The following is a 15,917-nucleotide window of genomic DNA, read 5'->3' on the forward strand; positions in this document are numbered from 1 at the left end:
TTCCTCGGTAACATTAGGAGCTATCAGCCAAACCCACTATACTTGTTAGTTTGACTCAAGGGTTCAAACCATACATGCTTCTTACCCCTGTTTGATTAGGAGGACCCAGTGTTGATATTTTGTGTATCTCTGTTGCCACATCACACCGTAGACTACCAGCTCTCTCTTTACTATGGGAAATGGAGTAATTAGCATCTTTAAATCTAATCAGATTAGAGTCAATTCTAGAAAATCTGAAACCTACCCAGAAAACTCATCCTTAAAATCCTGTCCCTCTAGAACCATTCTTTGTACCAAAATGTCTGTATTAGTCAGCTGTTTATTTGGAGGACCCTGACTGACACATGTGGCGTTTTTCAGATCCTTCAATATATTAATGTTCACTGTGAATATCTAAGAAGGTGAGATCACCCAGCTTTTTCCAAAAACAGTTGTCCACAGAACATGTTCTTCAAGTATTTTCTAAGGTGACTGTTTAGGGAAAATAGTTGAGTATATACTGTGCTACATGGAGAACTTGTGTGAGCGGGTGAGGAGAAGTGTGTACGTGTGTGTGTAATATATAGGCTAAAGTCTTACACCAGAGGGAGCTAAGAGGTCCTCTACCTTCTCTCCTCTGGTAGCATCACTCCTTACATTCTTTTCGTCATTTGACTAAGTCTACAGTTCCACTTTGAATTTCATTTTGGGGCTACAGACCAACTGGATATTTCTCCACTTATTACTCAGAGATGTGTTTGAATACCTACTAGGTGCCAGGCCCTGTTCTTGGCCCTGGGAATAGAGCAGTAAACAAAACAGACAAGATGTGACTGCTCTGGTGAGGCTCGGGTTCTAGTGGGAAGAGAGAGATGATAAACCAAATCAACAAATAAATTACCTGTAGGGACACAATGACATGATGTGGGTGCTACAAGTGAAATAAAGTAGAGAAGGGGCCAGGGAGGGCTGGGTGGCCGTGGGGCTGCAATTTAAATAAACGAGGGTCTATTTTTTTAAAGATGGCTCTAAGGTGACCTGGAACAGTTGGGAATGAAATGTGGAAGGTGCCCTGAGACCATCTGGGAGGAGCATTTCAGGCTCAGGGAATAGCAAGCACATGGCCACGAGAACATGTGGGTACGTTCTAGAATCAGCAGGGGGGCCAGCCCACTGGAGCCGAGAGAGCGTAGGACGAGTGTTTTTTTTCCTGTGACCCAGGTCCTGTCTTGTATCCTGGTCAGTCACCAAGGCCTGTTACTGTGTGGCCCCGCCCCCCATGGCCCACAGGTGGTTTTATCACTCAGCAGGGCAGGCACTCCCTTAGGGCCTGAGTGTGTGGCCCTATCTCCAGGAAAGGGCACTAAGCCACACTGAGTATTCTCCTAGCTTCACAGAGAAGACAGAAAATGGATCACGGCACATGGCCACATGGTTACTTTAGTCTCCAAGTCAACATCAAGTTTATGAGTATATACAATACAAAGACATGTATTTTGGGGAGAGGTGCATTTTGAAGTATTTAATTTTATTTGTAATATCAATGAAACTGATTTTTACAGGATATGTGCTTGGAGAAAAGAGCTTGCAGAATATTGACGTTGAAGAGGACTATTTAGGAAACAAATAAAGTATGAAACTCAAGATGCATTGGTTACAGTAGAAACAGTGCCTGAGACCTGCACTTCTGTGACTGGACCTGACTCATGATGGGGCCCACTGGACCATCCACTAGTTTTCCCACAGAACTCTGCTGTGCCCTGAGCACCCTCCTCTTGTGCTTGTTTGCACAGCATCCTAACTGAACTTGGTAACCGAACTAAAGAGGAATTACTTTATCAACAGAGGTCACTTGATGGTTTTTTTTTTTTTTACATAAAGAACGTGGGTTTTATTTTTTTAAAAACATTCTACATTCCAAATCCAAAATAAAAACATTACTCTCAGTCAACCCAGTACTATTTTCTGATGAAATTAACTATATTGTAACCTGATTCTTTTTTTTTTAATTTTATTTAGTTATTTTTCAAGTACAGTTTTTTGTCTATTTTTCCCATCCCAGCTCCCTTGTTCCCCACCTCCCTCCCATTTCCACCCCCCCTTAGTTCTCGTCCCTGTGTCCTTCCTATTTGTTCCTCCAAATCCCTCCCCCTTTTTTTCTAAACCAAATAAAATTTGGACAACTTTTGCCCTTTTCTAGTTTTCTGATATTCCTGTTCTCCATGATTCTACCAGGATTATTGACAGGAGTTTAGCAAATATATCTGCAAATGGTTGGGATTATAACTCGCTAGACCCAGAATTTTGAAATTTTTGCAAAATTGCCCTTGTTTTTATTTTGTCTGTTTGTTTCTCACTTCCTTTGGCTTCCATTCTAATCCTACACCCTGAACCTTTTGAAAAACAAAGCTGTAGTAGCTCTTCCTCTGAATGCGTTCTTTTTGACAAGAAGAAAGACAAAAAAATAGGTCCTGGGCACTTGCTGCTTTCCCTTAGTCTTCTGCTGCTCTCCTAGACCATGGCCTGGTCCTTTCCCATCCTTGTTCTTTAAAGAGCATTTTAATAAATCCGTTAAGATTTCTCTTTATTACTGGTTTGCATCACACACTTGTGTTTGCCTTTGGTTAGATAAATGCTCCTCTGTCTTTTGTGTATGCTGTTAATGTTTTTAAAATGTTTGAACCTGACACAGAACTTTCTGTGCATTTGTACTGGCTTCTTTAGGTAAACCTCTCTATTCTTGACCACTGAGATATTTTGTGATCTTAATATAATATAGTGTAATTTCTGTGTTTCTCACCTACAAACCCAAAAGTCCAAGAATGCGTCCTAGCCATCACGGAGAAAACAATGCCTGAATTAATGGAATGAGTACACCTTACAATAAACTTATCTTTTTTGAGTTTTCTGTTTTTATTAAGTCCTAAACCCTTTAAGAATCTCTTTTGTCATCAACATAAATGTCTCACTTTTTGAAATTAGAGTATAACCAGTCCAGAATTCCATTTTTAGTGAATTACACTTTCCTGTACCACTTTTCTCTTATAATAATTAAACCTGGGGAAGGAGTTCTTTGCCCAATTACATGATTTCAGTCTGAGAACTGGGACTGAAAAACCGATCCAACTGTACTGAAATAATTCTTTGGACATAATAAATAAACAATAATCTTCCTTCTCAGTGTTCACTGAGTACCAATTATAAGTCTATTACCCTCATGTATTAGTATATTAAGTGTTACTATCACTGCAATATAACATAATGACAATAACTTTTATGTGACCAGGTGATATCAGGGGGACAATTTCTTTTAATACAAGTTACTTTGTTTTTCACATGTAGCATGCTGCTTACTGCTTTACTCCTCTATTATTATAACTGATAGATTTATGTGGACTCTATGATTTCTGCTATAGTGAGTACAAACTTTATGCTTTGTATCGCTTATCATTTTAAACACTCAAGGTTCTACCATCTGTATTTTTCCAGGACTTTGCTGCTTTTTCACTTCATAACACACATAGAAAAATAACATTTGATTCCCGTTGGGCTAAATATATCTGGTTGCTCCCAGCCAGAGTATTTTGGACTGGGATCTTGGTTGTCCCAGGCCTGCCTGGCCACCCTGGGGGTTGAAGAGGACCAGTGTCCCATCACACTGAAAACCCATTCATAGCACACTGGTTGGGAAACTGATCAATAGAATTAAGATGACACTCCCTGAAAACAATCCTCAAACATAGCATATGTTGGAGGTCATAGAATCAATAGACTCTTCAGAAGGGGCTAGGCAGGGTGGAGTGTGGGCCATGGAAATTTGGAGTACAGGAAGGGGACAATCATTTAAAGCAAATGGTTTTATTTCTCTAGACTGACATGGTGATGTCCTGGAAAAAGATAAGCTCTTGCTCACTTTTAACCTTCCAGTCATGATTCGGTGTTACATTTTCTCTTATTTTTTCCACTATTATTTCCAGACTGGTCTGGATTTTCCTTCATTCTAGGGTTGGGAGGAAAATGAAATTAGACTAATATTCCAATCTGTTTTACAACTATCAAAGATCCGTTGTTTTCAATCAGATATTCTGATTTAGTAGGTCTGGAGTGAGTCTGGGCTTAGGTATCTTTACAAAGATTCCCAATGATTTCAGTGGGCAGAATTGTTGAGAACCACTGATGGGTATCAGTGGGATAATGGGAATTTTGAAATTGAGCATATCTGTGAAAAGACACACCCTGAACCACAATTGTTCAGCAAAGTAGAGAGGAGACAGGAGGTAAAAGCAAATATTTATATTGTGTATCATCTTTGGGTATTTCTGAGTGTGTCTTGTTGGGATTTGGACACTTCAGTTAGGAGAGTGGCTTATTACTGCTCTAGTGAGCTAGAAGAGGCTTTGTGGAACAAATCAACTTGTAAAACATTTCAAAAAGGAAAAGGTAGTAAAAATTGTGAAGTATGAACTCATAAATCAGCAAAAAAGAAGGGCCAGAGCAGCAAGGGGAGAAATAGATGGAGGAGTAATTTGTTTGGAGAAAGAGGAGTGTGTGTGTGTGTGTGTGTGTGTGTGTGTGTGTGTGTGTGTGGTGGGGGCAGGGGGGCGACGGGGGCGGGGTGGGAGCAAAGGAAGGAGAGATAAAGACTCTGGGCAAGTTTCAGTGAGAAACTTGGTCATTGAGAAAAAATCAGGGTACTTTGTATGGGGCTGGCTCAAACTTAGAGGGGTCATTGGCACCTTTTTTTTCTTGGAGTGGGCAATCAGAGCTGAGGAAAATGTCAACAATCTGTGCTCACACATCAAAGCAAAATTATAACAAAAATAATACACTCTAGTACCATTGAAAACTCTTCACTGACAAGACTAAGAGCGTAATAAGATACAGGCACATTTTCTATTATTTGGTAAATGGACCTCACAGTTCTAATTCTGAAGAAAAATACAAGGCCTGTGTTATGATGTGGCATCTGTGAAGCCATCTCTTATCCCTGCAACCCCTTAAACTAGAAGCACAAGTTTCCAAATTCCTGAACACGGACCTTTAGGTTTGTTGCAGACTTTTAGGGATAACTTATCACCAACTTTACTGGGAACTTATTTCTGGGTCTTTTCTATAGTTGGCACCATAGCTTTGTTCTCCAAACCTTGATGCCCTACATGCGTTTTAACTTTATCACAACTATATGAAGAGACCCACATTACCTGCCAATGGAAAGATATCATCTTTAGTGATATAAAATGCACAGTCATTTCTGGGTTGTTCAAGTTTAGTGTTATTATAAGACTCTTTGGGTCAGTTAAAAAATCTCATTTGGTGTCTTACAGGATCTCAGGGAACCTGCAGCATCACTAACAATCACTGTGTGGACCCCTAAGATGGAGAGTTTGCAGAGATGAATGGTTCCAGGGGATTCTATGCTGGTGGTTGGGCAGAATACCTACCTGTACCTCCTACCTAACGGCTAACAGAGCCTTATGAGCACCAGAGATAGAAAATAAGGAAAAGAGAAAAAGGCACACACAAAGAAGTAAATGTTTAGAGTATAAGTCTTTGAGTGTAAGAGTTCTATGTAAATGTGACAAATATATGTCATAAATTTAAAATGGTCAAGAAATATTTTGTTATTTTATTTTATCCAAGTACATTTTTTGCTCTTTGGGAATATGCCCTCTATAAAGATGCATAAAATGTTCACTTTGGCAAACTCATTTCCATTCATTTCTTGTTTTTCGGCATTCGGAAAATCTACAACGGTGTCAATATAACATTCTGATTATGTTTTTCAACTTCCCCATTCATTTACTTGGCTTTATACAAAAATAATATTCAAAAAATGGTCCCAAAGAAAATATGCCGAGTACCAGGGTCATCAAGTGAACAATTGCATCTTTCTCTGAGACGGGAGCCGGGGAAATGGACCAAATTGCAGGAGGTAGAAGCACATGTTTGTAGTCTTCTCTTTTCTCCATTTTTAATAGCATGGAACCATTTATTTATTGACTGCTTGAAATAAATTCAAATAGAAGAACTTTGTAAATGCTGTAGTCTCTGGTAAGACCTACCTGGTGCCAATCTTTTTTGTTATTTATGAGAGGGACTCAGACAGCTTGAATGTCTACTCTTTCTAGCCAAGAGTTCATTTGTTGTTAAGTAAAGCTCTTTTGTCTGGGAAAGAAGCTGAACAATAATTCACAAACTTGCAATTCTCCTAGTACTAAATTGGGATTCATCAAGCCTCCCATTTAAGTGGGCTTCAAATATGGTAGAAAATGAGGCACCTGTATTTTCTGGAGAGTTTTACTTCGGTTTCACTGTTTCTAGGTTAGTAAGAATATTTCAGAGCTCCCTCTGCTTGTCCTGTGGGTGGGAAAGGGGTAGAGGCTGGGGAGTGAGGGGCCTGTGGAAGTAGACCCCATTCTTGAAATATTTATTGCTCCTTCCATTACTTGGCTTTTCTTTTACCAAAGAAAATTTTGATTATCTTGCAGTTTTTAAATAACAGCTTTGTTGAGATATAATTTACATAACACACAATATACCCATTTACAATGCATAACTCACTAGTTTTTAGCATATTTGCAGGCACTTGCGACAAGTGAGCTTGAGGACGTTTTCATCACCTCGGGAAGAAACCCAGTGCCCTTTATTTACAACCCTTCTAGGCTGCCATTCCTGTGCTCCTGGGTTCTACGCACCCACTGATCTGCATTCTGTCCCCAGAGATCTCCCTATTCTGGACATTTCATATAAACAGCATCATAGAACATGTGGACTTTTGTTCAGCTGGCTTTTAATCCCACTTTGCCTTAAGACATTTTTGATAATGTTGTCCTGCATTGTGCCGCCTTTTCTCCTCACAGGGCTTATGCTCTCCCTGAGTCATGGGCGCTCGGCCTAGCCTCGACTAGTGTTTGTGAAGTTTTGAACCAATTTCTGGTTTTCTCTCCTCATACCAACAGAAGTTGTCTGTCATGTTTCTCTGTAAAGGGTCACACTGCTTCACCCCCATATTATAGAATAGCCTTTTCTCTCTCTCTCCCTGATCAGTATACATGTTATAACGTATATGGCACACATACAGCATGTGCTATAACATGTTAGAAACTCAGGTCTTCCTTTCCTGCACTGAGTCTTTACTACATTTATCTCTATCTGCTCCCATCTCTGTTCTGTCCCATTTTCAGGATGCTCCTTAGCAGCCTCCTTGCTTCCTGGTAAAAGAAATCAGACCTACGAGGCAATGATATACTGGCAGTGTGCTAGCTTGCCCCAAAGAATTGCCACTGATTCCTTATGCAATTTCGAGAAAGGACTTTGTCCCACCAGGACTGACTTGTTGAAACCATGGAAATACTAATCATTTTTACTTACTTATTTACTTAAATTTCTGGGATAGTTCTAAGAGAAAAAATTTGCCAGTTTCACATATAAAACATCACTCTGCTTGCTACATATCTACATTGCATTACAATCTCTAAACAAGCATATGCCAGCAAATTGCCCTCAAGATAGGAATAGGTATACATCAGCAGGATTCTTTTATACTCCCTTTTGGCAAAGACTATGCTGTTTAATGAGGAAGTGTTGCATGCCGTAGACATTGAAAAGTAGGGACATGAAATTACTGCTTTCAAATTGTCCAAGTTGATGCTTGAGGATCTGAAAAGAATGGTTTACATTCAGCCAGAGTGACAGTTGGCCAAGCCTCACTTTTCCAGAGTTGACTTATAGTCCAAGTCAGAATGAATTCTGGGGGGAAATGTCTTTTGCTCTTCCTACTTTGTGGTAAACAAACTTAGAGGAAAATGCATTTTCTCTTTGCTTGGAGGTAAAATTTTCTCTTAGGGAAATTTTGAAGTACTGTTTTTTTTTTTTTGTTTTCGGAAACCCTAATTTCTGGTTCCCACTTAAGGAGCTTGAGAAAATGGACAGACCCATACAGGATGGTGCATTGGTCACCCTCTGAAATTCACTTGCATTTGTTTATGCCTGCAACATTAATCAACACAAGATGCCCAGCTATGATATAACCCACATTTAAACTGTAAAATTATTTGCTAGAACAATGTAAAAGGAGAAATAGGTTTCCCTCCTCAATATCCTTTCTTTCCCATTATAAGCTATGAAGGGAGAAGGGGTGGTTAAAGAGAGAAAAGTACATAAGGAACTGTAGACATAATTTTGACACATAGAAACAAGAGGCCCTTTTCTAGTTGGCATGGGAAGGCACTCTTTCCCCCAGAATCTGGCCCAGGCTCCCTGCAGTTTGGCTGGTGATTGGCACATTCCCGAGCCAATGGGAACAAGAGCTGGCTTCTCAATATTCTTCCCAAGCAGCTGCTCCATCCACCTTGGCGCTGTTTGCTCACAGCTTTAGTTGCTGACATTCTCAAGCTGTTGTTGAGTGTCTCTAATACCAGTACTTTCCTCTTTACGGTTTTTAATTCTGAGTAAAATATCAGCATCTTTAATCCTTCATTAAGGAGATGCAATGAAAATTCACCGTAGATTGAAAGGCACACTCAAGAGTCAGATTGGTGTCGAGGTTTTATAAATGACTGCGATGTGCTGGTTGGGGAAAAAGAAAAACTGGATTCCCACATACAGCAATATTTTAATACATGCCTTTTTGAAAAGTTTCCATATGGCACCAATATGGGATAAAAGAAGGAAAGTGGAGGAAAAAAAGCAGAGAGCATATGGGAATATTTAAAAGTCTTTAAGAAATGAACTAGAATACTGAAAGCATTAGTACTATCATATGAAACCTGGAAAGGAATACTAACATAAGAATAGATGCCAAAGAAAGGTACAGACTACTATTCAGACCAGAGCAATGTACTAGAATATTCCCAAAGCATGGGAGTTATGACTCCAGGCACCCAGATTCACAAGCCAAACAGAGAGAACAAAATAATGGGAAAATTTCTCATTTGAGAAAGATGCACTTCAGTGGGGCCTATTAGTAGATGATGCAGAATAACTATCTGCTGGACAAATGTTAAAAATACCCACATAAGAAAGAAGCAAGCACAGCCGGACAGAAGAGTGTAAAACTTGGCCAATAAAGCAAAACCATAAGGGCATGCTGGGCAAACATTCTGAGGACGAGTAATCCAAAAAACTCACAAAGCTGAGAGCTTAATAATCACCCGAAGGTGGCGTGAAATATGCAATCGTACTGAGTCCGCAGCGTGGCCTCTACAGCTCAGTCATCCCCTGTCATCTCAGTGTCACCCAGTGGGATGGAGTACCGCGGAGCCAGGGATTGAAGTGGGGAAAGGACACACAGTAAATCCAACACCTAACATTTACTTCCCAGTAACACAAGTGGAGCTGTTCTCGGAAAAGGGTGAGAGCTTCATAAATTCCTTTTACTTTTTAATATTGACTTTTCTTTCCACTATTTTGCTTCAACTCTTTGCCTTTACCGCTGCATCCCCTGGATAGCCAGCATCCTACTGATGAAAGTCAAGATTCCCATATCCGCCTGGCGATGTTAACTGATCCAATCAGCCAAAAGTCAGCCAGGCAGGGAGCTGTTTCTTTGAACACCCAGCCTCCCAGTGCATTACAAAAGCAAGACAAACTGGGCTACCAGCTCAGAAGCTTTCGTCTTTGCTTTTTACAAATCCCCATAAATTTCAAAACAAACCAGTACCGGGACAGCACTTTTGGCCTAAGTATTCAAAGTGAAGACACACACACACAAAACAATTTCCTGACTCATTCTGTATGTGTAGTTTCTATGAAAAGAAGAACTCTTTTTTTTTCCTCTCCTGCCTCTGAGGGGTGAGTGAAGAGTGCTAAACCTATTTTTCGTTTCCTGTTTCAGAACTGGGAAGCTAAGACAGACTGTGAAATAAAAGACTAACCAACAAAAGAAGTCTTGTATCTTTGGTGCATCAGTTACTGCTCTAAAATGTGTCTATGTAAGAATACACGTTAGGAAAAGATTTATTGTTGGATTCAACTGGGGTGGGCAAAACCCTGGAGCGTTCATCTCCAGGATGTGGCCCGCCCATCACACCCGGCTTTACTGTGAGCGCCGGGATGGAGCCTAGGGCCAGCCAGGGCCCGGAGCTGAGACCCAGGAGAGGGAGGTGGGTGAGGAGAAAGGGTGGTGGTGACGGGTGTTTTGTAGAAAAAAAGAAGTCGTGGAGAATGTGCGGAGTTTTTTCCCCATCTTTGTGAAGTGAAAAAAAAGTTACCCCTCCCCCCACGCTTATTTGGAAGCAGTGCCACTGCTACGCTGTGATTTATTTATTAAAGCACAAAAATTTCTCCCTAAAAAGAGAGCATAAGTACTTGTGTATTTTAGATGGCCCAGCCTACAAAGAGTTTCCCTTGTACGGTTGAAATACAATATTATTTCACACTTGTGAGGAGGTGTCTGGCAATTACTTTCTACACCTAATACCTATAGCACACCTTATAATTACAAAATATTTATTAACTAAGTCATAACCTTTCTGTCAGAGTTACTGGCATTTATCTTAATGCCAGTAGAAATATGAAATTGCCCGCAAATACATGGTCTATTAATCGATAAGGTATTGATCTCATGTGTTCAGCCTGTGTGAAATTTCTCTTCCCTGTTCTTTTTTTCCCCTTTCCTTCTTTCCATTCTTTCTTGACAGCCTATCCCTAGAGTTTAAGGTGAAATACATTGGTGGCACAATTGTCTAAATACTTCAGGTGAAAGTAGATTTCAATCCATATTAACTAAATCATTTCTCACAGTATCAATTGATTTGAGATAGCATAGATTTAGCCAGTAAATGCTTCTGTGTCAGAGAAAACCACTCCATTTCACTGAGGTTTCATCTAACTTTTAAAGAATTTAGATATTGGGGTTCGGACCTCTTCTGCAGATGGTTGTGAGGCTTTGTGATTTTATATGAATAAACAACTTGGACATGTATAGACGTAAGTGATTTCCTAATATCCTATAAAACTTCCCAGTTAGTAGTTTTGAAAGAGGAATACTTTAATATTTAGTTTTTAAGTCAAATAAATTTATTACATAGAAAAGTCCTTCACATGAAGAACTGTGATTGAAGGTGTGATTCAGACTTTCACACCAGGTTTCCAGTAAGCACATTTTTGTGAGTACAGGCAAACAATTTAAATTAATGACTCTATTTTCAGAAACCATTTGATATTTGGGAGCTATGTCTCCCGCATCTGATGAGCTTATGGCTGTCTGAAAATAAAAGTCAGATAGAGCAGGAGGGAGGGGGGAGCAGAGAGTGAGAGAGAGGAAAAGGGGAAGGAGGAAGAAAGGAGAAGGAGGTGAGGAGGCTCCAAAGAAAATGGTTAGTGAAGGAGAGCCAATCATAATCCAGCTGTTCCAAGCCAACCAAAGCATCTGGTTTCTTTAATTTAGTACACTTCATACTAAAAGGCCAGTTTGTTTACACTGTATATTTTGAGTTATTTGAAATCTCTCTTCCAAACCATTGGGTTTGCAACTTCAGGGGAGGCTTTTCAAATGTGGCTGGAAAGTGTCCCATGCCAGTATCACATGGCATGGATGATATGGAAAAAAGGGAGAAAAGTCACAGACTTTTTAATAGTAGTTAGCTTGCCATTTCAGGCTATTTTCTTATGCCTTTCTGAGAGAACTAAAAATGCCCCAAGTTCAACTTTCATGCCATGCAAATTAAGTCAAGTTTTCTATACAGTGGGCATATGGATGTGTGCATACCCTCAGGCACATGGGTATGTCTTTAATGGTGACCCTATACTGTGTTCCAGTGCTACTATTTACCTTCTAACCAAAACATTAAATGAAAATACACAAAAGTATGAAGTCCAAGAAGAACTTGTTTGGAATTCTTCTGGAAGGACTATTAGGTTCAGTCCTCAAACTTCTGACTGTCCCTTCACAGACCCTCTCTCAGTGAGCTCCTCATGGACGGCGCTTCAGTTTTCGATTCTAAGGAGGGGTGTCCAGTGCCATCCCCCAAGCCACTCTTCTCCATCTGGACTCCAGTCATGGACTTCCAACTATTTCAAAATCCTCGCTTTGCTGCCCTATGATCACCCAGATGTGCAAAACAAAACTCAACATTTTTTCTAACTGTATTTATGTCATCGATGCCATTCTTCTACTGGTCAAAAGAGCTACAAACCCAGGAGTTTTGCAGCTACCTGTTCTCCTCCCTGTGGAAGAAGCCAAGCCTTTTACCATTTGCTTTATACTGTTCTTTAAATTTATCCCTTCTTTTCACTCCTGTTTCTCTCTTCACTCAACACCTGAATTTCTCAACAGTTTCCTGCTTGATTTTCCTGAATGTGAGACTAAAAATGTACACCTGGGCCCTGGCTGGTGTAGCTCAGTGGATTGAGCGCGGGCCTGCGAACCAGATAATCGTGGTTTGATTCCCAGTCAGGGCACATACCAGGTTGCAGGCCAGTTCCCTGCAGGCCAGTTTCCAGCAGGGGATGCACAAAAGGCAACGATACATTGATGTTTCTCTCCCTCTCTCCTTCCCTTCCCCTCTAAAGATAAATAAATAAAATATTAAAAAAAATGTACACCTGAAGGCAAAGACAGAAACAACTTCTGAATATTATATTATAAATAAACAAAAGGGACCTAACTTCACCTAGAAAGTACCCACAATTTATAATTGTTCACGGGAAAACAAATTTATAGCTGAAGTGACTAGCACACCATTAAATTACCCATGAGAGAGAGGTTCTTACCCATTTATCTTTTTGGTGGTCCAGGTTAACTGCATGACTGGCCCTGAGCTGACCATCACAAGCTTTTCTGGTGCCTGGTAACATTTGGCAAATCTCTCCACCTTCTCAAGGTGATGGGGCGATCGGCTTATTCATCTTTGACTTTTCAGTTCAGATAGCATAAAGGAAGTTCAGACAAAAGAAAGTTTGCTCCCATTTCTCAAGTCTTTCCCTCTGGGACTGTTTGACCTCATCAAGAGCTGTAACTGCAGCAACACACAGACCAATAGCAACAGCAATGCCCAATGGGAAATGCAGCTGGAAAACAGGAGGCGAGAGCTAGGCAGCGAGGCTTGGTCACAAACACTTAAGGCCTCAGTGTGACACCTTTGTTGCCTGCGTAATTCCCATTGACGTCAATTCCATGTTGTGGATGCTTTAGGACCACAGGAAAGAACCTTACAATTGCTTCACAGATCAACGTTACTTTCACGCAAAGCTGTGAACTAGTAGTTCTCAGAGTCTGGCTCTCAGACCAGAAATATTAGCAGCAACTGTAGTATTGCTGGGAATGTAAATTCATGGATCCTACCCTAACTGACTCACAGAATCACTATCTCTGGGACGAAGGCCCAGGAAACTAGCTTAACAAACTCTCCACATGATGCTTATTCACAAAGTAGTTTGAGGACCACTGCTCTAATTCATGAAGATAATAACTAGATATAAGCAAATAATAATAAATACATAAATGCAAATAATATGGTATAAAGTGCAATCTGAATAGAGGGTTTATCTCTTCTTGTACTTGCAATACTCAGCACAGAATAAATCTCAGTAAACACTGTTGACTAAATGACGAGAATGGTCTTATTAGGTTGATGTCAAAATTCAAAATATTCCACATAGCAAATGAAGTTTTAGATTTTTTTGCTTGTTTGTTTTCTAGAGAGTCATTGAAATCTAGAAAATAAAACACTAATCTGAGAGGCAAGGTTTTCTAGGGTAATGCGAATCAGCTGTGAGGGCCATAAACCAGCCCAAAGGGCTCTTCTTTCTTTTCCTATCTTAGGATTGTTTCATATATTTCGTATTTCAGAGGTCAGGATAGATGTTTTGATAATAACCACCCCTTTCTGAAGACGAGTCTTAAAAGGCTAGTTTATTTTGATTTACTCAATTGTCTTTTAAACTATTCTGGTGCCCTCCCACTTACCCAAGTGGTTATTAGAGCCTCAAAGTATTACTTCCTAATATTTACTGAATTCATCTCATGGAGTACTTTCTAGATCTTCAGTGCTCCCTTAGATTAATTAGTAATTTATCATTTGAGGCACTGTAGTCCCCATCTATCTGGCATCTCTCTATGTTCATGTATGGCCCCCTTTAGCCCATCCTCTGCCAATATGCCACATTAATCTCTCTGAAATTATGAACCTCTCTTGTCATTGCCATGTTTAAAATCCTTCAGTGGCTTTATATCACCTTGGAATGAGAGGGCCTCTCATCTTCTGAGCCTGAGTAATCCTCCAGGCTTTATTGCCTGCCTGATTTACTGTACCAACCTCACCAACTGACTTACCCTTCTGCAGACACTGTGCCATTCTCCCCTTCCCTTATTCTGGAATATTCCTGCCCACCTTCCTGTGTGGCTGATCTGTAGCTCTCATTTAAGATTCAGTTCCAGTATCACCCCCTGGGGAAGCTTTCTCAGACCACATCTCTCTCAAGCATTTTGCAGTGGGTACCTCTGCTCTGTGTAGCTCTTCCTCCCAGCATTCATCACACCTTGCTTCTCTTTCTCTAAAGAGCTTCTTAAGGACAGGAGCCATTTGCTATTAATGTTTGTAAAAATAACACTTGGCTCTTTCCCTAGTACGTAGAAGTGCCTCAATAAATGTTTACTAAGCAAAGGAATGAATAAATTAATAAGTAAAGACAATAGCCCTTCCAAAGGCTGTTCCTTAGGATTGAGAAAGAACTTCATACCATATGGGTATCCACTGGAAAAAAATCACTCATAAGCATAGATAAGACAGTTCGTATCAAAATGGCTACAAGGCTTCCCACAGACGCCAAACTGCCCGACTTTGGGAGCTTGTGGAAATTGGGAATTTCTTTTCATGCTGTTATTTTCTTCTCCTATTTCCATACTCCTGCTAGGACTGGGGGAAGACATGTTGAAAGGAAACCCTGAAGGCCATTTTTAAGACATTAAAATATAAGTGGAAAGCGGAAAGATAAGAAATCTTCTGTGAGAATGTTTGTTTTGACTGCCAAACTTTCAGGCTCCAGAGATTTAAGAGGGTGGTGGGGGAGGTGTTCTGTGTGAGACTGGAGAGCAGGGAACTTTAGGTGTTTATTCAGACTGAGCATAAATTCTGAAAACTAGAAAGTTGATCTCGACTTATTGGAACAAGCCTGGAATTTAATTTTGTGTTATGTTCTCTAGAGACACAAGGACCAGAAAAGGGGGAGGGGCTATTTGCTCAGCTTGAGAACATGATATTGAACACATTTTTTCCCATTCCTTTTCTCATCATTATAGCATATGATCTAGAGAAACTGCAGGTGGGTGTTTGGTTTGAATCCAGTTCCCAGACCCTACTGCTCATTAATTGTCCTTGTTTTATTTTTAGTCTGATATTTGGAGTGATTTTTCCCACACTGAGTAGGATGGAACCCAATCTACTAGGGAGCACCTACCCTCCAAATCTCACACTCGTTCTAAGTGACCAAGAGCCACGATGTCTCAGTGGAACAGAGTGTTGTGAAGAGTGTCACCAGAACAGCTGGGAGCCATGATCTTTGAGAAATCATGGGAAATAGTGGAAAAGTCTTTCTCTTTGCCTTTATTCGCATGGCTTGTCTCTGAGTTGTGACTTCTGGCTTCTAAAGTTGGGATTTAACCCTAAATTATGCTGGCAAGAGTCAAAAGCCAGAATGTTTGGAAAATTCAGGTGTGTAAATAAAACCCCAGCCCTTAAGTGGTCTGTGTGGGAAGAAGATGTTCTTCCCACACAGAAAGGCCAGCAGAACTCCCTGCAGTGATGAAACTACTCTGTCCTGTCCAGTAGTGTAGCCACCAGCCACATGAGGTTACTGAGTCCCAAAATGTGCTTGGTGAAACTCAGGAATTAATTTTGAATTTTTTTCAATTTTCATTAATTTAAATTTCAATGGTCACACATGGTTAGTGACTATTGTATTGGACAGCACGGTTGTAAGATCGGATCTTAGTGTAT

At 40.3% G+C, this 15,917-nt stretch overlaps 1 protein-coding gene across 3 annotated transcripts in view; it reads right to left on the reverse strand.

Moving 5' to 3' along the window:
- Positions 1-15,917, reverse strand: part of PDE7B (phosphodiesterase 7B) — a 309,572-nt gene that overhangs the window by 90,218 nt on the left and 203,437 nt on the right. The window contains exon 1 of one of the 3 annotated variants that reach the window (XM_053664890.1): positions 12,694-12,818. The exons of the other annotated variants lie outside the window; for them this stretch is intronic. Within the exon in view, the coding sequence (XP_053520865.1) occupies positions 12,694-12,697 (4 nt within the window). The 5' untranslated portion in view covers positions 12,698-12,818. Of the gene's footprint in view, positions 1-12,693; positions 12,819-15,917 lie in introns of those variants that run through there. 3 annotated transcript variants of the gene reach the window in all.

The sequence above is a fragment of the Artibeus jamaicensis genome, unplaced genomic scaffold (assembly GCF_021234435.1).
Source record: "Artibeus jamaicensis isolate MK-2021 breed Jamaican fruit bat unplaced genomic scaffold, CSHL_Jam_final contig_387, whole genome shotgun sequence".
NCBI classification, from domain to species: Eukaryota; Metazoa; Chordata; class Mammalia; order Chiroptera; family Phyllostomidae; genus Artibeus; species Artibeus jamaicensis.